Below are 23,542 nucleotides of genomic sequence, written 5' to 3'. Positions count from 1 at the left end.
GTATGGGGAGCAGAAGCACAAGTCTGCTGCCTCAGAGGTAGCCTTGGCAACAAGTAGCTCTATCTGTTGGTCCCGGCCTTGGAACTGGGCAGATCCTAGCCCTGCACCGTCGACAGCCTACCCATCAGCCTCATGTGTACTTGAGATAATCATAGGATTTTAGCAACATTTCTAGAATCGCCTTGTTCAGTTTGAGCATGACAATAAATCCTGTCTTCGAGGAAGTTTAATTATCCACTTGGGAGATGAACAGTGGCAAGTCAATGGCTCCCCATTTGGAGATCTCCCCAAATCTCAATGCTGCCCCAACCCATGAGGCACCTTTATTTACAGAGCCCCCCAAGCATGAGGGGTGCCCGTAATCTCCAGTAGCCCAGTGCATTCTGGGAGGCTATCTTGTCGCTGGAGACGGGATGAACACAGAAGGTGCCAGTGGCAACTCCGTCCTTAGGCACAGGGGTGTGATGCCCAGTTTCAAGAGCCTGCCTTCTGTCCCAAGCTCCTGTGGAGCTCCTGGGGAGGGCTATCTCTAGTCTCACTCAGTTCCGGATCTGCGTATCTTCTTCCTGAATGCTGGACAGGACGATGAGGAAGGAGGGGGTCAGGAATATGGTTTAGTCCTGGAGCCTGCAAGGGCTGGCCCAGGGCTTGTCCCGGCTCCTTGCATACAAGCACACATACTCGCTCCCACAAGTGAGTCACACGTGTCTGGACATATTCTTGGTGTGTAGGCATAGCTGAATGTGCATGTGTATATCTCTTGGACATTTGCATACACATAAGTACGGTCTCACGTATGCCTTTATGTACATAATTTGTACACACCAGGACACACACCTCGAAACACTCACCTGTGTGCAAATGTACAGGGTCAAGTGTAGTTCTGTCTCCCGCTCTGCATCCTAAGTGTCATGGGCTTAGGCATTTGAACCTACGAATACCCCACCCCCACCCACCCTCCCCATCCCCACCCCACCCCCACCCACCTCTTTTTTTCCACATCCTGGATGGTCTCTGGCAGCTGGGCTGCCTTTGTCTCTGGCAGCAGGAGTGCAATGCAGGCAGCCAGCAGGGCGATTCCCCCGTAAGCAAATTTGGGCAGCATCAGCCATACTCCGTCCAGCAAGGCCGCCAGCGGAGCCAGAGAGGCCCCTAGGCGGCCCATGAGTGCAGTGAGCCCCAATCCTGTCTGTCTGTTCAAGAGAGGATGAAGGGGCCATGCATCACAAGGCTCCCCTCCTGGGCTGGCAGCCCCTGAGACTGGCTTCTCACCCCCTACCCAGACCAGGAGCCCTTAAACCAGTACCCCCCCAGAGGATGGGACCCCTATTCTGACAGCTACTAGGGGACCACTATAAGGAGCTACAAGATGATGGTGTGGAAGGGAGATCTGTAGCTCACACAGGCACCGCCATCTGAGGGGAAGCCCCTGGCCTTGTGCCCAGAGACACTGCCCAAGGGCTCAGCAACGCCGTGGTCAGGATGGGTATTCCTGGGACTGTTTTCTTCAAAGAAGCCCCATAAGGCTGACTTGGCCCAGGGTCACACAGTACAGAAGATAAAATTCCCTGTGTTCTCCAAGACTTGGGCAAACAGCCACAATGTATTTGGCTGTAGCTAAAGAATGGATAGGGCAGTGCAATGACCACAGATGCCTTCACTAAGGCAGGCCAGTCGCCTGGGACCCCAACTCACCTGAGCACAGTAGGGTACAGCTCAGACGTGAACAGGTAGGCTGTAGTGAAAGCAGCTTCAGAAAACACTTTCCCCAACACCAACAGAGCCGTGATCCAGGACTTGGTCTCTGAGGGAAAAGGATTCCTGTAGTAACGAGCCGACGCCAGGAACTCCCTGGGTTGGAGGCAGAGGCTAGGCCCGAGCCAAACTGCCAGACCTCAGCTCACCCGAGGACACCAGCAGGCTGATGCCAAAGGTCAGAGCGGCCCCCAGCAGCATTCCAGCCTCCGTGAGGCGGCGTCCCACGTGCCGCACAAGGAAGTAGACTGTGATTTTGGCGGGCAGCTCCACAGCCCCGAACATCAGCTGCACCTGGTACACGGTCAGCCCCAGCCCGGACACGTCCAGAATCAGGCCATAGTAGGAAAAGTTCACTCCAAACCTGAACAGAATCGCACTTACTTATCCTCAAGAGCCCTCTCCTGCCCCGCCCCTCTTGTCCTTGGGCTCTTCAGAGCCTGCAGCCCAGGATCCCCCTCACCACCAGCCGCCCGTAATCCCCAAGTAGGTTACCAGTGGCCAAAATGCCTTTACCCAATCGCCATAGCAACCCTGTGACACAGGAATGAACAACAACCCGTTCATTTCACAACAATAGATGCTAAGGATGGGAACCTCACATAGGAGGTCAGAGCCTAAGTCTGAGCCTGGGTGTCTCTGCTGCCACTGTGACAGTCAGAGTCTCCTCCCTGCCCCCCAGAGCATGAAAGGTCTCCCTACCCTCCAAAGCTACCCTCACCTCTCTCACACCCAGCCCCTTCCTCCATCACCCTCACTCCGCCAGGCCCAAGTCGGCCCCTCTTACCACACCACCATACAACACAGTGAGATACGTCGGAGCCGCGGTGTTCGGAACAGGTCGAGGTACGAGGGTCTTTGCTGCCCCCCTTCCAGGGCGACCACTTTGTTCAGGGCCTGGTGAGAGACAGAGAGCAAGGCTGTGGCGTCAGAGCTCGTCTCTTGGCAGCCAGTGTGCTCTCTCTGCGTTCGTCTCTCTCCTCAGCAGGACTGGGGCGGGGGGGGGGGGGGGGGGGGGGGGGGGAGGACGCGTGGAAGACGTGGAGTAAGGGAGATGACCCCCCCAGAGCCAGGCAGACTATTCTAACGCTAGGCTCTCTCCACGGGAAGGCAAAGGCTTTCCTAGTCATATATGGTGGACCCAGGAGAAGGGGCACTCGGACACACCCGCCCACCCACCCTCCCCACCCTGTGCACTCTCATACAAACTGCCACCCTCACCTCCTGGCTCAGGCTGTCCTCACCCACAGGCTTCCCATTGAGCGCGGCACAGCGGAACAAGTATGTTTGGGCCTCCTCCACACGGCCCTGGGTTAGAAGCCATCGTGCAGACTCAGGCACCCACCTAGGGAGAAGAAGCCAGTCTTGCAAGCCACCTCTACTTCCTGAGCTCACAGGCTATAGACTCCAGGTCTTCACTCATGCAGTCCCCTCTGCTGAAAAGACACCCCACCCCTAGATCTCCTACTGCCCAGCCTCAGGAACTCTTGTTCAAGCCCAATTTAAAAGCTACCTTGTGGTGGTGGTGGTGGTGGTGGTGGTGGTGGGGTGGTGGTGGTGGTGTGGTGGTGTGGTGGTGTGGTGGTGTGGTGTGGTGTGGTGGTGGTGGTGGTGTGGTGGTGTGGTGGTGTGGTGGTGGCACACGCCTTTAATCCCAGCACTTGGGAGGCAGAGGCAGGCAGATCTCTAAGTTCGAGGCCAGCCTGGTCTACAGAGTGAGTCCCAGGACAGCCAGGGCTGTTACACAGAGAAACTCTGTCTTGAAAAACAAAACAAAATAAAGCTACCTCTCTCTCCCCCACCCCAGCCTAAGTCCTCCAGGGCATCCTTTCCTTACTCAACTGAATTGGTCTTACCCGCAAAACCTTAGCCCCCGGGGGTGGGGAGAGATGCAAGAAGGGGAGGGATGGGGAACGAGCTGGTATGTAAAATGAAAAAAAAAAAAATTAAATAAAAAAAGAGCTTAAAAAAAAAAAAAAAAACAACCAACCTTAGCCCCCAGCACCAGCCAACTCTCCCAGCGGGATACAGGATGGACTGCTCCATAGTCCACCACTAGCATGCCCACCTTGCTAGGCCAGCCACTCTCCTGCCTGAGTTCCCACCGCCGTGCTGGCCACGTCCCACCCCTGTCCCCTGAAGGCAAACCCCGCCTCCACTCGGGGTGTCTGTCTGTCCTGTCCGAGTCTCCCTGCCTGTCTCTGTGTCTCCACCGGACCCTCTGAATGCACCCGTCAGTCCTGGCCTGGTACTCACCACCCGTCTCCGGCTCAGCCTCTAGCTCCCCGTGCCTTGCCCTCTGCTCCTGTGTCTTGTGGCATCTTTCTGTTGGCTTCTGTCTTTCAGACTTCTCTTGATACCTTGTGTCTCTTGGTCTCTGGTTCTGGTTCTGCATCTCTTAGTCTCTCTCTCTCTCTCTCTCTCTCTCTCTCTCTCTCTCTCTCTCTGTGGCATATGCATGTGTGCATGTTTGTATATGTGCACATGTGTACATAGAGGTTCAGGTGACATCATGTGTCTTCCTGAATCACTTTCCACTTAGTTTTCTGAGACAGGGTCTCTCACTGAACCTGGAACTTGATTCAGGTAGACTGGCTGGCCAGCAAGCCCAGATCTTCGTATCTCCGCCTCCCTATTTCCTAAAGGATTATGAGTACACATCTCCATGCCATGCTTTTTACATGGGAGCTGGGGATCTGAACGCAGATCCTCATGCTTTGCATGGCAAGTATTTTACCTACTGAGATATTTTCCAGGACAGCCATATTTTTCCTTTTACTTCCCCCGTCCCGAGACAGGGTCTTCTGTAACCCAGGCTGCCCTTCAACTTCCTATGTAGTTGAGGATGACCTTGATCCTCATGCCTCTCTAAGTATCGTGAATAGAGGCGTATGCCATCACGGCTGGTTCATTCAGTGCCCAGGATAAACCCAGGGCTTTGTACATGCTAAGTTACCATTGAGCTAAGCCCAGCCCCTCCCTCAGTCTCCCGGTTCTTTTGTTTGTTTTGATTATTTTTAGTTGAGAGAGAGAGAGAGAGAGAGAGAGAGAGAGAGAGAGAGAGAGAGAGAGAGTGTCTGTATTTGGTGTGGGTGTGTGTCTGTGTCTGTAGTGTGTGTGTGTGTGTGTGTGTGTCTGTGTGTGTGTGTGTGTGTGTCTGTATTTGGGGTGTGTGTGTGTGTGTGTGTGTGTGTGTCTGTATTTGGTGTGTGTGTGTGTCTGTATTTGGTGTGTGTGTGTGTGTGTGTGTGTGTGTGTGTGTGTGTGTGTATTGTATTCAGAACCCCAGCCTCTTGTGAATTTTGTCTTGGCTGTATGTGTCTCTCACTCCCAGCTGCTTGCAATTCTCACCAGATGCTGATGATGCCCGGGACACAGGGCAGGGTGACAGCCAGCAGAAGCCACCGCCAGCTCCGTATCAGGTACCCCACCAGTGCCAGCAGCAGCACACCTCCCGTCCAGAAGGCGGAGCTGATGACACCAGCCACGATGCGGTGCTCCACGTCCAGCCACTCCAGCTCTAGACCCAGAGCCGCCCGAACCGAGAAGACAGTTAGCAGGGGCCAGATGGGCCCACCTCACTCCAATGCCTCCCGCCAGCCTGGCAGGCCTTGCCCATGTCGGTCTGCCTCACCCAGCGGCAACACAATGATGGTGAACCCAGCCAGGGCCGCGCCAGTGAGGGTGCGGGTGAGGACAAACATGACGTAATTGACTGAGGCCGCAGATGCCAAGGTCAGCACCAGGGAGCTCACGTAGGTCACCAGCAGAAGCCGGCGCCGGCCAAACCTGCACAGGGCCATGCAAGGTCAGGTCCCACTGGGGCGTCCCCGCACTGAGAGAGTCCCCTCAGCCTGTTCCCTTATCTGTCTGGTACCCAGCTCACCTGTCCGACAAGTATCCGTACACCACAGCCCCCAGCAGCACGCCGATGAAGAAGCAGGTGGATATAACTTTGTTCAGCCCTCTCTGTTCACACACCAGATCCCACTGCAGACAGGCAAGGGGGGGCCTTTGGTGTGTCTCAGCCCCCCCCCCCCCAGCCAGTCCCTCCTCTCCAGGCTCCAGAAGATACCCCCATCCTTGGCTAGCAAACTCAGCATTGGAAAGGGAAGACTCCTCTCCCTGGACCCTCACCACTGCCCAGGAATCCTGTTGCCTCTCCCCCCCGCCCCCCCAGGGAGACTCCATCTCCACCCACCCTTCCTCTCTGGATGAATCAAGGAAATCTCAGACATAGGCCTGGAATGAGGGACAGAAGGGAAATGGAGGCCTCTGCGGTTTCTCCATCCTTCTCAGCTTTCTGTCCCAACCGCCCCCCCCCACCAACCCCCGGGGGCCACCTTGGTTCTCCCTCCCCTGCCTTCATAATCTCCCAGTGAATCGGAGCAAATGAACCTCTCAGTTCAAGCCCAGAACTCGACTCAGGGCTTTATAGCCATAGACCCTGTCTACACAGGCAAACAAAAACTCTCAGCACAGGACGGTTATCTCACACCCACACAACAAGCCCCAAGGCAGTGACAGGCCCAGCCCATCCACACACCCCTCCCCCTGGCTCAGGTACCTCAGTTGCAGTGGTGGAGGAGAACTCTGAGTGGTCGTACTCCCAGCCCTGAGAGCAGGGCACTGTGGAGGGCTCACTCTCAGACTCCCCAGAGCCGTGTGCCTCCGTCCCCAAGGTGGTATTGGCGAGAGGCTGGGGATGCTCGAAGCGGAGGCAGGAGCTAAAGCTGCCATCAGTCTCCCGGGGTAGGTGGGCCTCCAGCCACAAGTCCTGGTGAGTGAGGTTGGCAGGGGCACCAGGCAGGGCACAGTGGTGGTCAGGCACGGAGGCCATGAAGATGGGCAAGAGAAAATGCATGGGTACCACCACTCGGGGCAGGGCCAGGAGTGCCAGATTCCGTAGCTGGAAGGGACCAAAGCCACCCACCTTGTCCAGGAGCTCCTCAAAGCCCATGCTGCCCACCCACCAGAGGTCCCTCTGTTGCGCCTAGCACAGCTCAACCTGCCCGCCACGTGGACCTTTGGACTCTGGAAGTGGACATGGTTGTACTGATGAGTGGAGAGTCTGTAGCCAGAACCCAGCCCTCAGGGGCTGGCCCAGGCCTGAGTCCTCCCCCACCATCCACACTTTCAGGGATCTTACATGACTAGCCTATGGCCGACGGGGAAGGGCTACATCCATCCGAGGTCATGGTGTCCATGGATCTGGCCTTCATACAGTGGACCTCAGAAGCCAGGCAGGAGAGCCAGGGGCCAGCACAGGAGGGCAGCTGGGCGTCAAGGAGGCACTGAGACCCTAGCTACTGATTAGAGCGTCAAGGCTGTCTAGAGTGGGAGGTGCCCTGGACACAGTACCTCTTGTCCTGGATGGCCTTTGTCCTGTGAAGCTTTAAGTCAGTCTTGTCCGTTTGCAGCCACAGCATAGTTTGGCCCACAGCCCAGGATTCAGGATGAGGGCTGGACTTATGTAAGGGAGCCATCTGCTGAACGCCCCCCCCCCCCAAAGCTTTCCTTATACCTCTCACCCATGTCTGGAGTGGATGCCCCAACCTAAGTCACCCCTGGGACTGTGCTGGCCCCTCTTGGGGTCTCTCTTGGCCATCCAATCTGCCTCTCCTCAAGATCATCCCAGATGACCCGTTGGAGTACTGTTTTCCCCAGTAGCCAAGAGTCCATGCAGCACCCTCGGGAAGCTCCACTGATTCTCAGCTACTGGGCCAGTTTTATGTCAACTTCACACAAGCTAGAGTCAACTGAGAAAATGTCTCATAATATCTATCAGCTGCAGGCAGGAAGTCTGTAGAGCATTTTCTTAAGCATTGATCGATGAGGGAGGGCCCAGTCCATTGTGGGTAGTGCCATCCCTGTGCACGTGGCCCTCACTTCTATAACTATAAGAAAGCAGACTGAGCAAGCCAGTAAGCAGCACCCCTCCACGGCCTCTGCATCAGCTCCTGCCTCCAGGATCCTGCCCTGTGTGAGTTCCTGTCCTGACTTCCTTTAGTGATGAACTACAGCGTAGAGGTATAAGTGAAATATGCCCTTTCCTCCCCAAGTTGCTTTTGGTCATGGTGTTTCATCGAAATAACAGACACCTAAGCTGATTCCCCCAAATGCCAAAGCCCCCTTGGGTATTCTTTGAGAAAAGATCTACTATATTTTTAAAAAATTTACAAAGCACTGTTTGATCTATCTCCCACTTTGAACAGATAAAGAAACCAAAGACAGGGTGGGGACCTGTTGGGTTTGTACAATGACAAAACCAGAGAGCCAAGAAACCCAGGAACGCAGTCACACACACCCAGGCCCGAGCTGCTGACTGGATATGTGCCGGTCAGCTCGAGGCTGCCCCAGACACTCACAGAGATGGCTCAGAGGAACTCGAGCTGCAACATTTGGTGTGTGCTGATAGGTACATGGTGATGGTCGGGTTGTTGTTTGGTGTGTGCTGATAGGTACATGCTGAGGGTCGTTGCTAGGAGACAGGAAAGAGGAGCTGGTGCAGGGGTTAAAAGTACAGAGGCTTGCTTAGTCTAATGCGTCTCAGGCATTCCGCAGGACGCAGAGATGCTTCAGACAAGTTTCTGCCCGTAGAGGATCTACTGAAGGTTCAGCCAGGCTACAAGCCTGGAGGAAAGTGTGGGTGCCTGTGTTGGAGAGGGGTCACCAGTGGGCTGAGCAAAGGAGCTAGTCTTGGGAGGTCAGACAGCCTCAGCTGAAGACCAGGACTTTCCGCCTGTCCTAGTTAAGGTTTCTATTGCTGTGAAGAGACACCATGACCACAGCAACTCTTACAAAGAAAACTTTTAATTGGGGCGGCTCGCTTACAGTTTCAGAGGTTCAGTCTATTATCATCTTGGAGGCGTGCAGGCAGATGTGGTTCTGGAGCTGAGAGTCCTGCATCTCGGAGGCAACAGGAAGTCAACTTCGACACTGGGTGGTATCCTGAGCATAGGAAACCTCAAAGCCCGCCCCCACAGTGACACACGCCCTCCAACAAGGCCACACCTTCTGATAGTGCCACGCCCTCTGGGGGGCCATTTTCTTTCACACCACCTCTAGCAATGGGAGCTAGTGAAGGTCTTAGCGGGACCGTCACACTACCATTGTATTTAGTTATTGTGTTTTTTCTTGTTTTTGTTTTGTTTTTTGAGACAGGGGCTCTCGTAGCCAAAGTTGACCTTAAACTCACTGTGTATGAGGATGACCTTGAATTCATGATCTTGTCTCTACATCCCAAGTGTTGGGATTCAAGGCAAGAACTGCAATGCCTAACTCAGGCGTTTTATTTGATTGATTAATTGTTATGCTATTACTATTATTATTATCATTGAACAAATAATAACACAGTGGTCCCCTCTCCCTCTTTATACCTTGGCTATAGGTAAATCTACACCTGCAAGCCTTTTCTTCCGAGAGAAATTTGTACCCTGACCTACTCAACATGGCAGCGCTCTTCTCCAACGTCACTGAGAATGGTGGTGGCGATGATCACAGTGTTTAGAGGCGGGGGCTGATATGGATGACAGGTATGAAGTACCGAGTCTGATAAGAGCTTTAACTGGAGTGCACACACGTGTGTGTGGGGGGGTATGTGTGTATTGAGTGTATGTGTGCAAGTGTGTGTATGTATGTGTCTATTGAGTGTGTGTAAGTGTATGTAGGTATGTATATGTGCAGGTTGGTGTATGTGTGCAGGTTGGTGTATGTATGTATTGAGTGTGTGTAAGTGTGTGTGTGTGTGTGTGTGTGTAAGTGTATGTAGGTGTGTGTGTAAATGTGTAGTGAGCTGCTGAGACTGGGCTTGTAGACTATTTCCCTCTCGCTCCTGGCTGAGTTCTCAGAGCCTGCATAGTCTCTACTCATCAACACCAACGTCTGCCGCAATACTGCCGAGAAAGGAAAAGGGACACCCTGTCCTTTAGCCATGGCTTGGTGGCCTCAGCTTTTGTGTTTCCTCCCTCCCTCCCTCCTCCCTCCCTCCCTCCTCCCTCCTTCCCTCCTCCCTCATTTTGAGATAGGTCTCACTCTGTAGCCCAGGCTGTCCCTGAACCCAGGGTGTTTCTCCTTCCTCAGGCGTGGAGTGCTGAGGTTACAGGTGTGAACGATCCTGGCTTCAGTCCTACCTGGCGCTTGTTCTGGCCTCCATGAGAAGCCAATGGGAAATCTCAGCAGACCCTGCACCCAGTGACCGGGGACATCTTAGTTTCTTCTCTAGGGTGTCCCCTCCACGTGACATGAGCTCCTCCTGGGCTGGAGAGATGGCCCAGTGTTTAAAGCACTTGCTGCTCTTGCAGAGGACCTGGGTTCAGTTCTCAGCACCCACATGGTGGCTCACAATCATCTGCAACTCCAATTCTAGAGGAACCAATGCCTTCTTCTGGTCTCCACAGGCACTGCATGTGCACCATGTACATATATAGGTGCAGACATTAATATTCACACATACAAAATAAAAATAAATATTTTTTCTTTCTTTCTTTCTTTCTTTTTTTTTTTTTTTTTTTTTTTTTTTTTTTTTTGAGACAGGATTTTTCTGTGTAGACCTGGCTGTCCTGGAACTTTATAGACTAGGCTGGTCTCAAACTCAGATCCTCTAGCCTCTGCCTCCTGGTGCTGAGATTAAAGGTGTGCATCACCACTACCCAGCAAAAATAAATCTTTTTAGAAGCCGCTCCCACTGTTCTATGTCTCCATCTAGACACTGACTAGATGAGATGACCTTGTCTAGGCCAAGCTTCTCTCTGGGTCTCTGTCTCAGCCTTGTCTTTGACCACAGAACAGAAAAGAGAAAGCTTTCTTAGAGAGAGTTGGGAGGTGTACCAGGGGATTTCCCCCCCTCAAAGCAGAGTTTATCTGTGCAGCTCTGGCTGTCCTGAAACTCACTCTGTAGACCAGACTGGCCTCCAACTCAGGCATCCACCTGCCTCTGCCTTTCAACTATTGGGATTAAAGGTGAGTGCTACCTTGGCCCCGCATGATGAACAGATTCTTATCTGTGGGCCTCAGGTAGTTCCTACAACTGAGCTGGACTTGGGCATGTCTTGGGATCCTAGGGAAGGGCCTGAGCAGAGGGTCTCTGGAGTCCCCTTACTGTCTCACATGGCATAGCCCACCCTTGCAGGACCTGGGCCTGCTCAGTCTCTGCTCCCATCCTGTGCTCCCTGGTTTTTGCCTGTGACCAATGAGCTTCTGTCACACTCACATCTGCACTCATTGCTCATGCTGCAGGTTCAGCTGGGAATGTGCTGTCCTCTTCAGCGGCTCACTCCTATCGGTCCAGAATCTGGTTCAAGAGGCACATTGAGATGCAGGAGCTGCAGTGAGGTGAGGGTTTGCAGTGAAGCCTATGGTGATATTTTATTTGTACTAAAATGTTATTTGTATGTTAATAAATAAAGTTGCCTGGGAGTCAGAGTTATTAGTAAGCCATAGGAAAGCTGGGCGGTGGTGGTGCATGCCTTTAATCCCAGCACTTGGTAGGCAGAGCTAGGTAGATCTCTGTGTGTTCAAGGATACAGCCAGCATGGAGACACATGCCTTTAATCTCAATACCAACCATAGAAGACCTGGAGGTCTGTACAGACAGGCAGTGGTGAGGCGGTCATGTGGTTGGGTTTACAACCAATGAGAAGGCAGAACAGAAAATCTTTATAAAGACAAAAACACAGGAAGTAGCTCTGGTTCGGAGAGGTAGGACCACCGCAGGAGGAAGGGTAAGGTTTTAGCTCTGAGCTCTGACCTCTTGGCTTTCTTCTTTGCATTGGTTCTGTGTTTCTTATTTAATAAGACGGTTGGTTCCATCTACAGAAGCCCAGTCAGCCCTTACTGAGAAACTTGAGCTGGGGTTCCTTTTGCTTCACATACACTGAGAGCTGCAGAGCGGAAGAAAGACGCCCAGGCGTCGTGCTGGCCAGACGGGGAAAAGCAGGTCATCTGTGAGCTCAGAGAAGGAGCCAGAGAAGCCAGTGCGCCCCAGGAGAAAGGTGTCCTCCAGCCTGCAGCTACCACCCCGAGAGGCATGCATTTGAACCTCCACAGATCTGACTCCTGACTCCAGTCATTGAGCAATTGGTTCTGGCAGAAGAATTTATCTAAATAGTAGTTTCATCTTGCTAACAAGAGTTATGTGGAGACAGCCCCCACCCTGAGATCTTCCCGACCTCCATGTGGAGACAGTCCCCACCCTGAGATCTTCCTGACCTCCATGTGGAGACAGCCCCCACCCTGAGATCTTCCTGACCTCCATGTGGAGACAGCCCCCACCCGAGATCTTCCTGACCTCCATGTGGAGACAGCCTCCACCCGAGATCTTCCTGACCTCCATGTGGAGACAGCCTCCACCCGAGATCTTCCTGACCTCCATGTGGAGACAGCCTCCACCCGAGATCTTCCTGACCTCCATGTGGAGACAGTCCCCACCCCGAGATCTTCCTGACCTCCATGTGGAGACAGTCCCCACCCTGAGATCTTCCTGACCTCCATGTGGAGCCCATCCCTCACCCCGAGATCGTCCTTAGTTCCATCCAGCTGCTCGTGTTTCCAGCCCTGGTGACCTGCTCATGGCTGCTATTTCCTCACTATTTAAACATGATAAGCCCATCTTCCTCATGAATGCTGGACCGTGGACAGAGATGCATGCAAGAGAGAAACCAGGGCCCATGAAGGCCAGACATTGGGCAGCTGAGAAGAGTGGCATAGCCACCTCGGGGGTCTTCTTGTCTCCCTTCAACAACCGCTTCTTTGACACAGTAGTCTCAATTCTCATTTTTTTTCTTTGTATTTGATATTATAATTTTTGTATCCTATGAAAAACATTGTATACATATATTTTGCTACACAGTGATTTCCTAAAATACAGTTTATTCATTCATTTATTTGTTTGTTTGTTTGAGACAGGGTCTCACTACATAGCCCTGGATGGGCTAGAACTCACTCTGTAGACCAGGCTAGCCTTGAACTCACAAAGATCTGCCTGCCTCTGCCTCCTGAGGTCAAAGGTGTGAGCCACCACACCTACTAGTTTGTTTATCTTGCACATATGTATTTTGAAAGGTGATTTTAAATCTCTGCATGTGTGCCTGTGTGTGTGTGCCTGTGTATGTGTATGTGCCTGTGTGTGTGTGCATGTGTGTGCCTGTGTGTGTGTGCATGTATGTACCTGTGTGTGTGCATGTGTGTGCCTGTGTGTGTGTGAGTGCCTGTGTGTGTGCCTGTGTGTGTGCCTGTGTATGTGTATGTGCCTGTGTGTGTGTGCGTGTGCCTGTGTGTGCATGTATGTACCTGTGTGTGTGCCTGTGTGTGCCTGTGTGTGTGTGAGTGCAGGCACACATGTGGACATTACTCTTCACTTTCCGTCTCTTGCTGTCTGTCACTGTGTGTGCCACACTAGCTGGTCCCTTCTCAGTGCAGGTGGGCCAGGAGTGCAGAGGCTCAGTAGTTCTGGCTTGATGTGGTTCTGAGGACCTGCCTATCCTCACGCTTTAGCGGCTGCCGCTCCACCCAACTCGTCACCACCTTGAAAGCTTTTAGTTATAAAACTCTCTTATGTGTATTGATGTTTTGGCCTGCATGTGTCTTTGCATCTTGTCCACACCTAGTGCCTGCAGAAGCCAGAAAGGGGCCTCAGACCCCCTGGAATTGGAGTGACAGGCAGGTGTGAGCTGCCATGTGGGTTCTGGGGATTGAACCCAGGTCCTCTGGAAGAACAGTCAGTGCTCTTACTGCTGAGCCGTCTTTCCAGCCTCTTGAACACTTTTTTTTTTGTTTGTTTGTTTTTTGAGACAGGGTCTCTCTTTATAACCCTGGCTGGTCTGGAACTCACTGTGTAGACCAGGCTGGCCTTGAACTCACAGAAGATCCACCTGCCTCTGCCTCCCAGGTGCTGGGATTAAAGGTATGCACCACCACAGCCCAGCTCCCTTGAAAACTTCCAAAAATGAAAAATAATCACTTGATTTTTTTTTTTTAAAGAGGCACATCCAACAAGGAGCCATTATTCACGCTCCCAGTCTGACATACCACACGGAAAATGAAAGTTTATTCCCAACCGCTATACCTGTTCATCCCTGCATCTGAGAAGGTACGGTGCCAGACACAGGGGCTGGGCAGGTACAGCCAGCAATGGCCCAGATAGTTTGCCAACCAAACGGGAGGAGGGAGCCAGCCCGACGGAGCACACCTGTAGCTCCAGCGCTCAGAGGGCGGAGGCGGGAGGAAAAGACATTCAAAAGTCACCCTTAGCTACATAGGGAGTTCGGGGCCACCCTAGGCTGCACAAAACCCTATCTCAGAAAAGAAATAGGCTGAGAAATCATTTATGGACTGGATACCAACATAATTAACATGTAATTTGTGGCATTCTCTCATTCATTCAATCAACAATAAGCAATTTTAAAAATAGAAGGAAATACCACTTTTCTTCTGTTGGTTTGTCCTGGGAATCCCTAGATAAGCATTTTCAGGACTAAGGGGACTTCAGAACCATAATATTCACTTTGGCATGAGTGAGATGCAGTATGATGAGAAGCCCATAGGGAACTGTTAACTTAGATGCAAAACATTTGTGTGGTGTGACATTATTATATAGTCATTAAAAAGAACACAAAGGCCATTGTTACTGTTGGTACAAATGGAAAAAAATGGAAATTTGGTGATTCCTCAAAATGTTAAATGTGGCATTATCACTAGCAATTCAACACACACACACACAGAGTAATGAAACACATTCAAAAACTTGCACGTAGTAGCATTATTTGTAATAATCAAAATAGTTCATCAACTTATGAGTAGAAAAGTAAAATGCCATGTGTCCTTATAGCAGAATATCATTTGTTAATTATAAAGGGGAAGAAACTATGCTAACTGAAAGATCACAGAATGATCCTATATGATTTTATGTAAATAAAATGTCTAAAATCAGCAGTTGGGTTTTTGTTGTTATTGGTTTGAGATAAAGTTTCCTGTACCCAGTTTGGCCTCAACTCACTACCTGTCTGAGTATGACCTTGGATTTCTAATCCTCCTGCCCTCCGAGTGCTGGAATTGCAGCAGGTATCAACATACCCAGTTTATGCAGGGCCAGGATTCAAACCCATGGCCTTGTGTATGGTAGACAAACACTCTACCAAAATGAGTTACATTCCAGCCCCCAAAGAGGTGGACCTATAGACAGAAAGTAGATTAGTGATTGCCTAAGGCTATGTGGTTAAGTAGACATGGAGTAGACGCTAATTAGTGGGCAGGGAGTTTCTCTGTGGATGATGGAAATGTTCTGCAATTGAGTGTGGTGACGTCTATACAACTGTGAACACACTGAGTTGTGTAATTTAAGTTGGAAAGCTGTATGTAAATCATATAACAACAAAATACTTGTTTTTCCCTGAGACAGGGTTTCTCTGTGTAGTCCTGGCTGTACCGGAAATCACTCTGTAGACCAGGCTGGCCTTGAACTCAGAGATCTGCCTGCCTCTGCCTCCCGAGTGCTGGGATTAAAGGCGTGGGCCACCACCTCCCGACATATTTTATAAATTAATAATAACCGTTTTGAAATGGAGTGAAGCTGGAGACTGCCCAGCAGGAGAGCACTTGCCTAGATGCACAAGACTCTGGATTTGATCCGGTGTCACAGGGCGGGGAGGAAGTGTATTTCAGCACAAACTGTTGGGAATAAAAGTCACATTTCTGAACAGTAGTTATAATATGCTCCTCTTTTATTTATAAGAAATATATATGGACAGAGAGAGATAGGTATTATTATAAACATAAAAAAGGTCCGTGATGGTGCACACCAAGCCGTTCACAGATCTTTCGATGGTCAGGGTCACGCACAGGAGTTGTCTGTATCTGATATGCTTTTAGCATGTACTCCAAGTATGTCCTGCTCGGGACATGTTAAACAAGAAGGAAAGAGAGAGTACACCCTGCGGAGGCCCCGGAGCCCACTGCATTCAGGTTAGCGGAAAGGGGTCCCGGGATGCTGAGGTTCCGCATATCCAAGCTCAGCACCCCCAGGCAGAGAGGAGGCTTTCAAGCCTGGATGGTCTCACTTCCCTCCCAGGTATGGCTCAGAGCCAGGCTTGGGGGAGAGACTGTCCACTAAGTGAAAAGACTCACTTATGGTGAATTTAGGATTCAAAATACAAAGGGTACTTCCTGTCTCACCCCATGGCAACCTCCCTTCACCCAGCCTACCCCCTGTAGGGCTACAGACACTCAGCATCCAACTGCCTTGATGTTCCAGTTCCAAGAGCCTCGTGGCCTCACACATTGTTTTTTCCTTGTTGTGGAGACTGGTCCATAAGAACATGAGCACTTCCTTCATTTTGAGTCTCACAGTGCCCACAGCGGAGTCCTTGTCATCCGTATGGACCTTACTTTGCTGACCACCCCAAACAACGGCCAGTAAGATCGCTCTTGAGCCGTTTCTTTTCCTGGACCACAATCTCTTACCAAAACCATTGCCATCACAGAAGAAAGATAGATGAAATACTTTTTTTTTTAAAGGAAGAAAAGAAATTCCATGCATAGTCCATATATTATAAATAGGGTCAAGAGCGGTGTCTCCATATCAAAGACGTTAATATCACCACCTAACTAAGCATAGTGGTACACACCTGTGATCCCAGCACTTGGGAAGTTGAAGCAGGAGGATGGCACATTTGAGGCCAGCCTGGGCTACCTGGCAAAACCTTGTCTCAAAAATTTTGTCATTCCACTGAAAACATGTACAAGTGAAATTAATAAATATAAATAGCTTGCCATGGCTTTTTTTTTTTTTTTCTTTTTTGAGACAGTCTTACATTTAGTCTAGCCTGGCCCTGAACTTACTGTGTAGTCCAGGCTGGCCTTGAGCTTTCAAAAACTCCCCCTGCTTTAGGTCCTGTGGCTACCAGGATTACAGGCCTGAGGCCACCGAGCCTGGCTCTTGTGTTGGGCTTGGATATGGAACAAATGTGGACCATCCAAGGCAAACTCTCACTGTTTGCACAACTTCCTGGGTTCCAGATTCGTCGGCAAGGCTCTGCAGAGCTGCAGGAAGAGCGAAGAGTGGCACGGGGTGACTTTGAACTTGTGTCGTCCCGCAACTGTATCCATAGGATAAACTTGTAGCTGTGCGGAGGAGGCCGAGTCACAGGCGGTGCCGAGTCACAGGCGGAGGTCAGGGCGGGTTCTGCTGTGGCATCGCCTGTGAGCTGCTCCGCCTTTGCCTCTCCAGACAGTCACTTCTAGCTGCTTCTTTTAGGGCGATGATAGTTTCGCTTCTTCTCCTATCTCTGTGCCAGGCCAAATGGAGAGTCCGCAGCCTTCCGCAGAGACAGGCAGGGAGCTGAGGACAGGCTTCGCTAGACACCTTTCCTTCTGTGAGACCCTGAACAGATTACCCATACCCGACAAGCTGAACTTCCTTTCCCTTCTCTGTGCAGATGACATCTCTGCCCACTTGTCACCATCCGGTCTCCTCTCTCCTGCCCACCCCCGCCCTCAGGGGCTGGGCTTTGCCCTGCCCTCCCTATAGGGAAAAAGAGTCCAGGCCAACAGAAAGGTCCACAGGCTTTTTAATGGTGTAATGGCTACTTCCCTTTGGAGACCCCATCTGGTTGTGACAGCTTCTTCCAAGGTGTTGGTGTCAGGGGGGTGGGCGGTCGTCGCAGGGTGGGCAGAGGCCATGCAGTGACTGGGAGGGGTGGCCAAGGGCTGTTACATTCTGTTTGGCATGTAAACATTCTTCTGTTGCTTCCCAGGGAGGGGGAGGGCAATTCCCTGTCCCCTAACACCTGCCCGAGGGGCTCAGGAGACTGAGCGGGCCCGGGCCCCTCAGGAGGAGCTGGGAAGCCAGAGAGCCATGTGCCTGGGGCAGGGCCCTTCTCCTGCACCCCTCTGCACACGGTACGACTGGGGGGGGAGGCGTATTAAGGTGAACACACCCCACATCTGAGCCAGTGACATGAGCAGAAAGGATTGGGACATGAGGGATGGTGGTGGTGGTGTGATACTCTCACAGAGGAGGGGTAGGAACCTGAAGGGCCATGCGCAAAGGATGGATGATTCTCACGGAAAGGGCTTCAGCTGGGGGTGGGGGGTGGGGGCATGGGGAGATGTGGTGTCCTCTGCCCTGGTTCCTTCCTGGGGAGAGGAGCCGCTTGGTCCCCTCACCACTCACCTCTGCTGGTCCTCTGTCCCTCCTTCCTCCTAGCCTGATGACACTATTGACGTAGAGGCCTGAGGTTGGTTGGAGCCCTGTGGCGGTCTGGAGTCCCAAGGGTAGACTGGGTTTTACATCTGTACCAGCTTAAGTGCTGGGTGAAGCTGGGGACGGGGTGAGCCTGGGGCTTTCTCAGGCCTCCCTTTCCTCCCATCTCCAAACCAAGGTGTTGTCCGTCCTAGAGCAGAAATGAGACTTGGGGGGGGGGGGCCTACATTCATGGTTCGGTTGGTGGCAAGGAGCAGGCCCAGGGCCTGGGCACCAGGGGTCATGCCCTGGTCCCCACCTGGCATGAGCTGATTGTCATTCATAAAAGCTCTGGGTGGGAGGAAGTGGGCCCTCTACCCCTCTGCTAAAGCAGAGGGCAATTAGAGGGGAGCCTCGGGGTGACAAGGATAACTGAATCCAGAGAGGTTTCCTGAGTGTTCTGGGAGCTTCTGCACAGCGTGGGATAGAGACCTCAAAGACTATCCACCCCGGGCTGTCTTAGAGCTGCCTTCTTTGCGTGGAAGCAACTGGCCAGACCTGCTGACCCCCCCTGAGGAGTTCAGCGGGCACCACGCTGCTTGCAGTCAGTCATCCTGGGTACAGACAGTGCCGGACCGCTGGTGCGCGGCGGCCTGCCTGCCTGTCTTTCTTCCTCATCATCTCAATGTCTTGGTTTGCTCTCTGTGGCTCAGGGAAGGACAGGGGGGCCAGAACAGGGGATGGAGGCTGGGAGTGCTTGATAGGAGGCCTGCAGGGAACCCCTGCCCCAGATAGGAGCGGCTGCCTGTCCCTTCTGCAGCCAGAGTGCTGCTTGCCCCAGATGTTAGCAGCCGAGGCTCCTGATGAGGTGGGCGAGCTAATGCAGAAGCCAAAATGCAGGCACAGAGCATCTCAGCTGTGTGGGCTGGCTCAGAGCAAGAGGGGCCCAGGGTGAAGTGGGGTGGGGCTGGGGTGGGCGCTGGCTAGCATCACACAGTCTAAAGTGGGAAGGGCCTTCTGCCTCAGGGAGCCACTACACCTCATCCTGCTTCCTCTGCCCACTGAGGGGCATGATACCTAAGCCAGCCCACTGCCCACAGCAGAGGTGGCAGGATGACCAGAACCGAGTCCCTGAATCCTCAAATGGCCAGCACACAGAAGGTGATAACCAGTCCCTCCACCTGCATGGAACTCTGAGAGATGAGAGTTGACTGAAACTTGAAGATGCAGAATTGAGGTTGGATAGCAGGAAGGACTTCCTGATGGTAAGGGGTCCTGAGCACTAGACCAGAGGACCAGAGAAGTGAGTAACCTTTTTAAAGCCCCATTCCAGATTCCCGCTGGGAGACACTGCCCCAGAGAGGCAGCTCTGAGCTTCTAGAGGCCCCATTCATTTCTATTCAGGAAAGGTATTTCTGTTCCCGGCCCGGGGAGTAACCCCCTCTCAAGAATCACATGCCCTGTGCTTCGCACAGAGCTGACTTTAGCCAGACCAGAGGTGTCTCCTCAAGCCTAAATAAACCAATGACCCCTGGGTCCCACTTCCCCAATCCCAGCGTGGCCTTCCATGAACACCATGGCTCCTAGGAGACTGTGGGCAGGCCAGAGCCTGCGCACGTCTGGAATTTGAGGCTGTTTCTCCTGTTGGGTAGGGTTGGAGGCTGAAGAAGATGGGGATGAGGACAAGATGGGCCGCAGGAGGTGTAAGCAGATGTAAACCTCTTGGGTGGGGGGCGTAGAGATCAGCCAAGACCTGGTGGGTGAAGGGGACGGGCCCTAAAAGCGGGCGGTAAGTGGCTGAGCCTTCCCGGGGCAGAGGATCTGCTGTGAGCCTGTCCCTGCAGAGGGGGCGGTAGGAGGGAGGGAGGACGCAGAGAGAGGAACCAAGACACGCACCCTCCGGGGTCAGTGGGCTGGCTGGGCTGCAGGGCGCAACATGTGCTCACGTGCGTCCTGGTGGGTGCAGGCGGGAAGCTGGGGCCGCGGTGGCGCGCGGGCGCGTAAGGCTGTGCTGGAAGATGCTCCAGTGTGGCCGGCTGCGGGTGGGGACCAGGGTGAGGGTAGGGGGCGCCGCAGAGAGCCGCGGGCGGATGTCATTATCTGGTCCCGGGCCGGCCCTCCGAGACTGCCGCCCGGCCTTTGGTTGCTGCGCGCTGAGTCTGCGGTTGTTTCCCCCTGGGTCCTTTCTTGGGGGCCCCTGGAGAGGCCTCGGGCTGAGATCTGGCCTGGAGGACCCCCCGAGGGGGAGGGGCGCCGGGCCGGGCTTGATGCGACGGGGAGGAGCTCTCTTTGCGGGACAGGGACTGGCTCCGCGGGGACCCGCTGGGGTGGCGCGCGGTGGAGGCGGGGAGGCCGGGACTGCGGGGCGCTGCAGGCCTGGAGACTTGGGCGCGACCTGAGCCAGGACCCCGGCTCGAGGAGTGTTTGGGACGGATGTCCGCAGCAGTGGCCGACCCTGAGGGCTTCTGCAGCTGGAGCCTGCTGAGGGGCAGAGGGCAAGAGAAAAGGACGTGGGTAGGGGACAGGGGGACATTTTCAGAATGTCTTTGAGCACCGAGCCCTAGAGATCTGCCGCATCAAAGCTGGGTAAGGTGGAAGAGGTCAGGCACAGATGAATAAACAGGCCTGGTGTCCCATCCTGCAGGGCAGGGTCTTTTGGGCTATGACTGGAGGAGCCTGCTACGGGGTGTCCTTAAGGGCCAGGTGTCATCTTTAAAATGCCCATGGGTTTTGTATTCTAATCTAGAATATGCTTACGTTAATATCAATACAAAATACTATTTCATGCCAGTTACTGGATGCCCAAGGCTTTACCCTTTGGTTTCAAATGTCCCATGTGAACTAGGGACTGTGTGTGGGCTCTGCTGGTCTCCAGCAGCCTCCCCTGGTCCCACCTCACCGTATCCTCCTCTAGTAATGCTGTTCCCGTTCCCTTGTGCCCAGTGACAGAGCTAACCCTTGAGTCACAAGTAACACAGTGCCCAGATGGGAGATGGTGGTAGACCCGAGAGATGTCGGAGGATGTCATAGTCCTTAACCTTGGCTCTATGACATCCCTGGAGGCCTCCTCTGGCCACTCTGCCCACAACCAGTCCCGGCAGGGTTTCTCACCTGCTGGTGATAGCCAAGTCAGACGCTGAGGCTGCACCGTGGGGTCTACCAGGAAGCTGCTGCCCTTCTGCAGGCGTGGGCACACCGATGGGGCGAGGAATCCGGCTCCGGGTGGTCACGGCCCGCCCAGCCTTCCTAGGCAAGGCTGCTGTGGGCTCTGAGGCAGGTGCGTCCTCCTCAGAGCCTGTGGCAGAGAGTGTCTCTGAGGCACGGCGCTGCTCTTCGCTAGAGGAGGATGAGGCTCCTGAGGCCAGCCTCAGCAACAGGCGACCCTGCCTCTTCTCCATCACCAGCCGCGCCAGGTCCTGCTGCGGCCTAGCCCGCCTGCTCCACAGCTCTTTGGCCGACAGTGAGCCCGAGGGCTCTGAGCCCGTGTCCTCTTCAGACAACAAGACAGGAATACGGCTCCTGGGGCGAGAACCTGGCGTAGCGTGGCGGCTGGGGGAGACGGTGGTCCCTTTCTTGGTGACTGGCTCCAGTGGGGATGTTGGAGCTGGCCCATCAGCAAGGGCTGGGCCATTGGGCAATGAGTCTGTGACCACTTCTGAGGGCGTTTCCCCGGGAAGGCCAGACAGGGCACAACTCTCCGTTTCGGTTCCATCCAGCCCTGGCAAAGCCATGCCATTCTCCAGAGGCACTCGGGCCCCCTCCTCTGCGATGCCCGCCTCAGAGAGCGCCGCCTCGGAGAGCGCCTCCAGGCCCAGCTCACCCCCAGTGCTGAACTCCTCTGGCCTGGAGGCCTGCCCTCCGGAAGACATGACATTGAGGTGGGATTTCTCTGCAATGTGAACAAAGGTCCTCTCGACTTTGGTGAAGGGGGAGGAGGTGACTGCCACCAGCCCACCAGTGGCCACCAGCCCAACCCCAAGCCCTGCTCCAGGTCCTGAGGGCTTGGCTTCAGACTTGAGGATGGAGGACAGGGTGCCGGGCTCCGATACATCCAGCTGGCTTCCAGTAGGCTGGGGCTGCTCCTGCTGAGGGGTGAGGGCCGCCAAGGTGCCCAGATCGGGGTCAGGGGCCAGTTCGGCAGTGACTGGCGACTTCTTCATGTCGCCAGGGGAGACGAGCACCAGCGTTTTGGATCCCTCCTCAGGCTCCAGGTCCCCATCGGCCACGGAGGCCCGGCCCCTGGCCTCCTTCTGATCGTCCGCCAGCAGTGTGGACGGGGCGCCCTCCTGGCTCCGCTCGGTGCTCCGCTCGCTCCCCTCGCTGCTAGAGCCACTTTGAGGCCCCAGCACCTCCCCAAGGGCCCCTGCCTCCTCCTCTTCCTCCTCCTCTTCATCTTCCTCCTCCTCCTCTTCCTCCTCCTCTTCTTCCTCTTCTTCGTCTTCTTCCTCTTCCTCCTCCTCCTCCTCTTCCTCCTCCTCCTCCTCTCCCTCCTTCCCATTGGCCTGAGGCTGAAAGGGAGCCAGCGGGACCTGTGGGGTGGTGAGCAGTACGTGGGAGAAGCCCACCCTCCGGACCCTGTTGAGCAGTCGGGCCCGTTCTCGGTAGTCAGAGAGGTCTCTCTTGAAGTCCTGGTAGGGCAAGCCCAGAGGCACAGCTCGAGGAAGGCCATTCACCTCAAACGGGGGCGCCACAGAGAACACCTGTAAGGGGCACACACAGGGACCCGCTGAGGTCACCCACCCTCAAGGGCCCCGGGAGGCCCCACCCCGACCCCCGCCAGGAGGTAGACAGTGGGTCTGTTCTGTTGTCGTCGTCGTGGCCTCGGGACCCAGAATGATCCCTGGCACCTAGTAAGGCTCAGGGGATCCCTGTCCGAGGGCAGATCCCTCTCCTTCCTCCCTGCCCCCTCTCCCTCACCAGACAGAGACAACTTTAAGGTATGACTGGTAGCACAAAATAACCCCGCAGTGTGAGCATCTCAGAAAACCCTTTTTTAGGTGACCGGGCAGGAGGGGCTGAGTCACTTTCTGGAATGTTCTGTGCTTGCAGATGTCCAGCCTTAGCCCCTCTAGCAGGGGCAGGTCCTCTGTAGCTGCTGTCCAGGACCCCGAGAGCCCGTGAGGGAGGGTCCTCTCACACTACAGTGTGAACAGGTTCCCTGGAGCACCAGCCTGTGTCCTCTCCTTCCGGCCTGTCAGCGAGAACTATATCCAGTCCTCTCCCCCAGGAACTCGGCTAAGTTCTCCTCTTTGAAGCCGTGTGTGGGGCCCTTGGCGATCCCATCACGGCTCAACCTCTTCCTTCCGCTCGACCCCCATGACATCCTTGCTGCCTCCTCTCTAGACTAGAAAGGCCCAGCCTCCTTGGCAGAACTGACTGTCTCCTGCACTCCTTGGTCCCTTCTCTATCTGTGTCTCCCTCCACTCCACAGAAACACCACATCAGGTCTATGGGCTTTGTTCCAGGGGGTGGGGGGTGCTCAGGGTCCAGCGCTTTCTTAGGCTTCCTTCCTTCCTTCCTTCCTTCCTTCCTTCCTTCCTTCCTTCCTTCCATCCTTCCTTTCTCTCTCTCTCTCTTCCTTCCTTCCTCTCTCTCTTCCTTCCTTCCTTC

The 23,542-nt window shown here is 53.9% G+C and overlaps 2 protein-coding genes and 1 long non-coding RNA gene across 8 annotated transcripts in view; 1 reads left to right on the top strand and 2 right to left on the bottom strand.

Moving 5' to 3' along the window:
- Nucleotides 1–208: 208 nt before the first annotated feature.
- On the bottom strand, nucleotides 209–6,801 carry Slc22a7 (solute carrier family 22 member 7). 3 transcript variants are annotated; one of them, XM_042266178.2, is made up of 11 exons: nucleotides 6,689–6,801; nucleotides 6,323–6,532; nucleotides 5,642–5,745; nucleotides 5,390–5,544; nucleotides 5,107–5,275; nucleotides 2,977–3,100; nucleotides 2,543–2,652; nucleotides 1,905–2,119; nucleotides 1,696–1,804; nucleotides 987–1,193; nucleotides 209–573 (listed from the first exon to the last, which is right to left on the bottom strand). In XM_042266178.2, the coding sequence occupies exons 1-11, from the start codon at nucleotides 6,713–6,715 to the stop codon at nucleotides 540–542; spliced, it is 1,464 nt and encodes a 487-aa protein (XP_042122112.2). In that variant the 5' UTR covers nucleotides 6,716–6,801; the 3' UTR covers nucleotides 209–539. The 3 variants fall into 3 exon arrangements, with proteins under 3 accessions (XP_042122112.2, XP_006990880.2, XP_042122113.2); XM_006990818.4 differs by having other exon boundaries at nucleotides 6,323–6,715; XM_042266179.2 differs by lacking the exon at nucleotides 987–1,193 and having other exon boundaries at nucleotides 6,323–6,715.
- LOC121824751 (uncharacterized) lies at nucleotides 5,139–12,636 on the top strand. Of its 2 annotated transcripts, XR_013046761.1 has the most exons (4): nucleotides 5,139–9,016; nucleotides 9,146–9,290; nucleotides 10,993–11,088; nucleotides 11,572–12,636. It is a non-coding gene; the product is annotated as an uncharacterized LOC121824751 (long non-coding RNA). The 2 variants fall into 2 exon arrangements; XR_006066726.2 differs by having other exon boundaries at nucleotides 6,795–9,290; nucleotides 11,572–12,633.
- Nucleotides 12,637–17,300: 4,664 nt separating this feature from the next.
- Nucleotides 17,301–23,542, bottom strand: part of Ttbk1 (tau tubulin kinase 1) — a 43,456-nt gene continuing 37,214 nt past the window's right edge. For 2 of the 3 annotated variants that reach the window (XM_076557738.1, XM_076557739.1), the window contains exons 14-15: nucleotides 21,044–22,632; nucleotides 17,301–20,413 (exon numbers count right to left, since the gene is read on the bottom strand). In XM_076557738.1, coding sequence (XP_076413853.1) covers nucleotides 20,029–20,413; nucleotides 21,044–22,632 — 1,974 coding nt within the window. In that variant the 3' untranslated portion in view covers nucleotides 17,301–20,028. The remainder of the gene's footprint in view (nucleotides 20,414–21,043; nucleotides 22,633–23,542) is intronic. The other variant, XM_076557737.1, reaches the window with a different exon arrangement.

This window comes from Peromyscus maniculatus, chromosome 21, assembly GCF_049852395.1.
Source record: "Peromyscus maniculatus bairdii isolate BWxNUB_F1_BW_parent chromosome 21, HU_Pman_BW_mat_3.1, whole genome shotgun sequence".
Lineage (NCBI taxonomy): Eukaryota > Metazoa > Chordata > Mammalia > Rodentia > Cricetidae > Peromyscus > Peromyscus maniculatus.
This window is presented reverse-complemented; position numbering and strand designations above follow the sequence as displayed.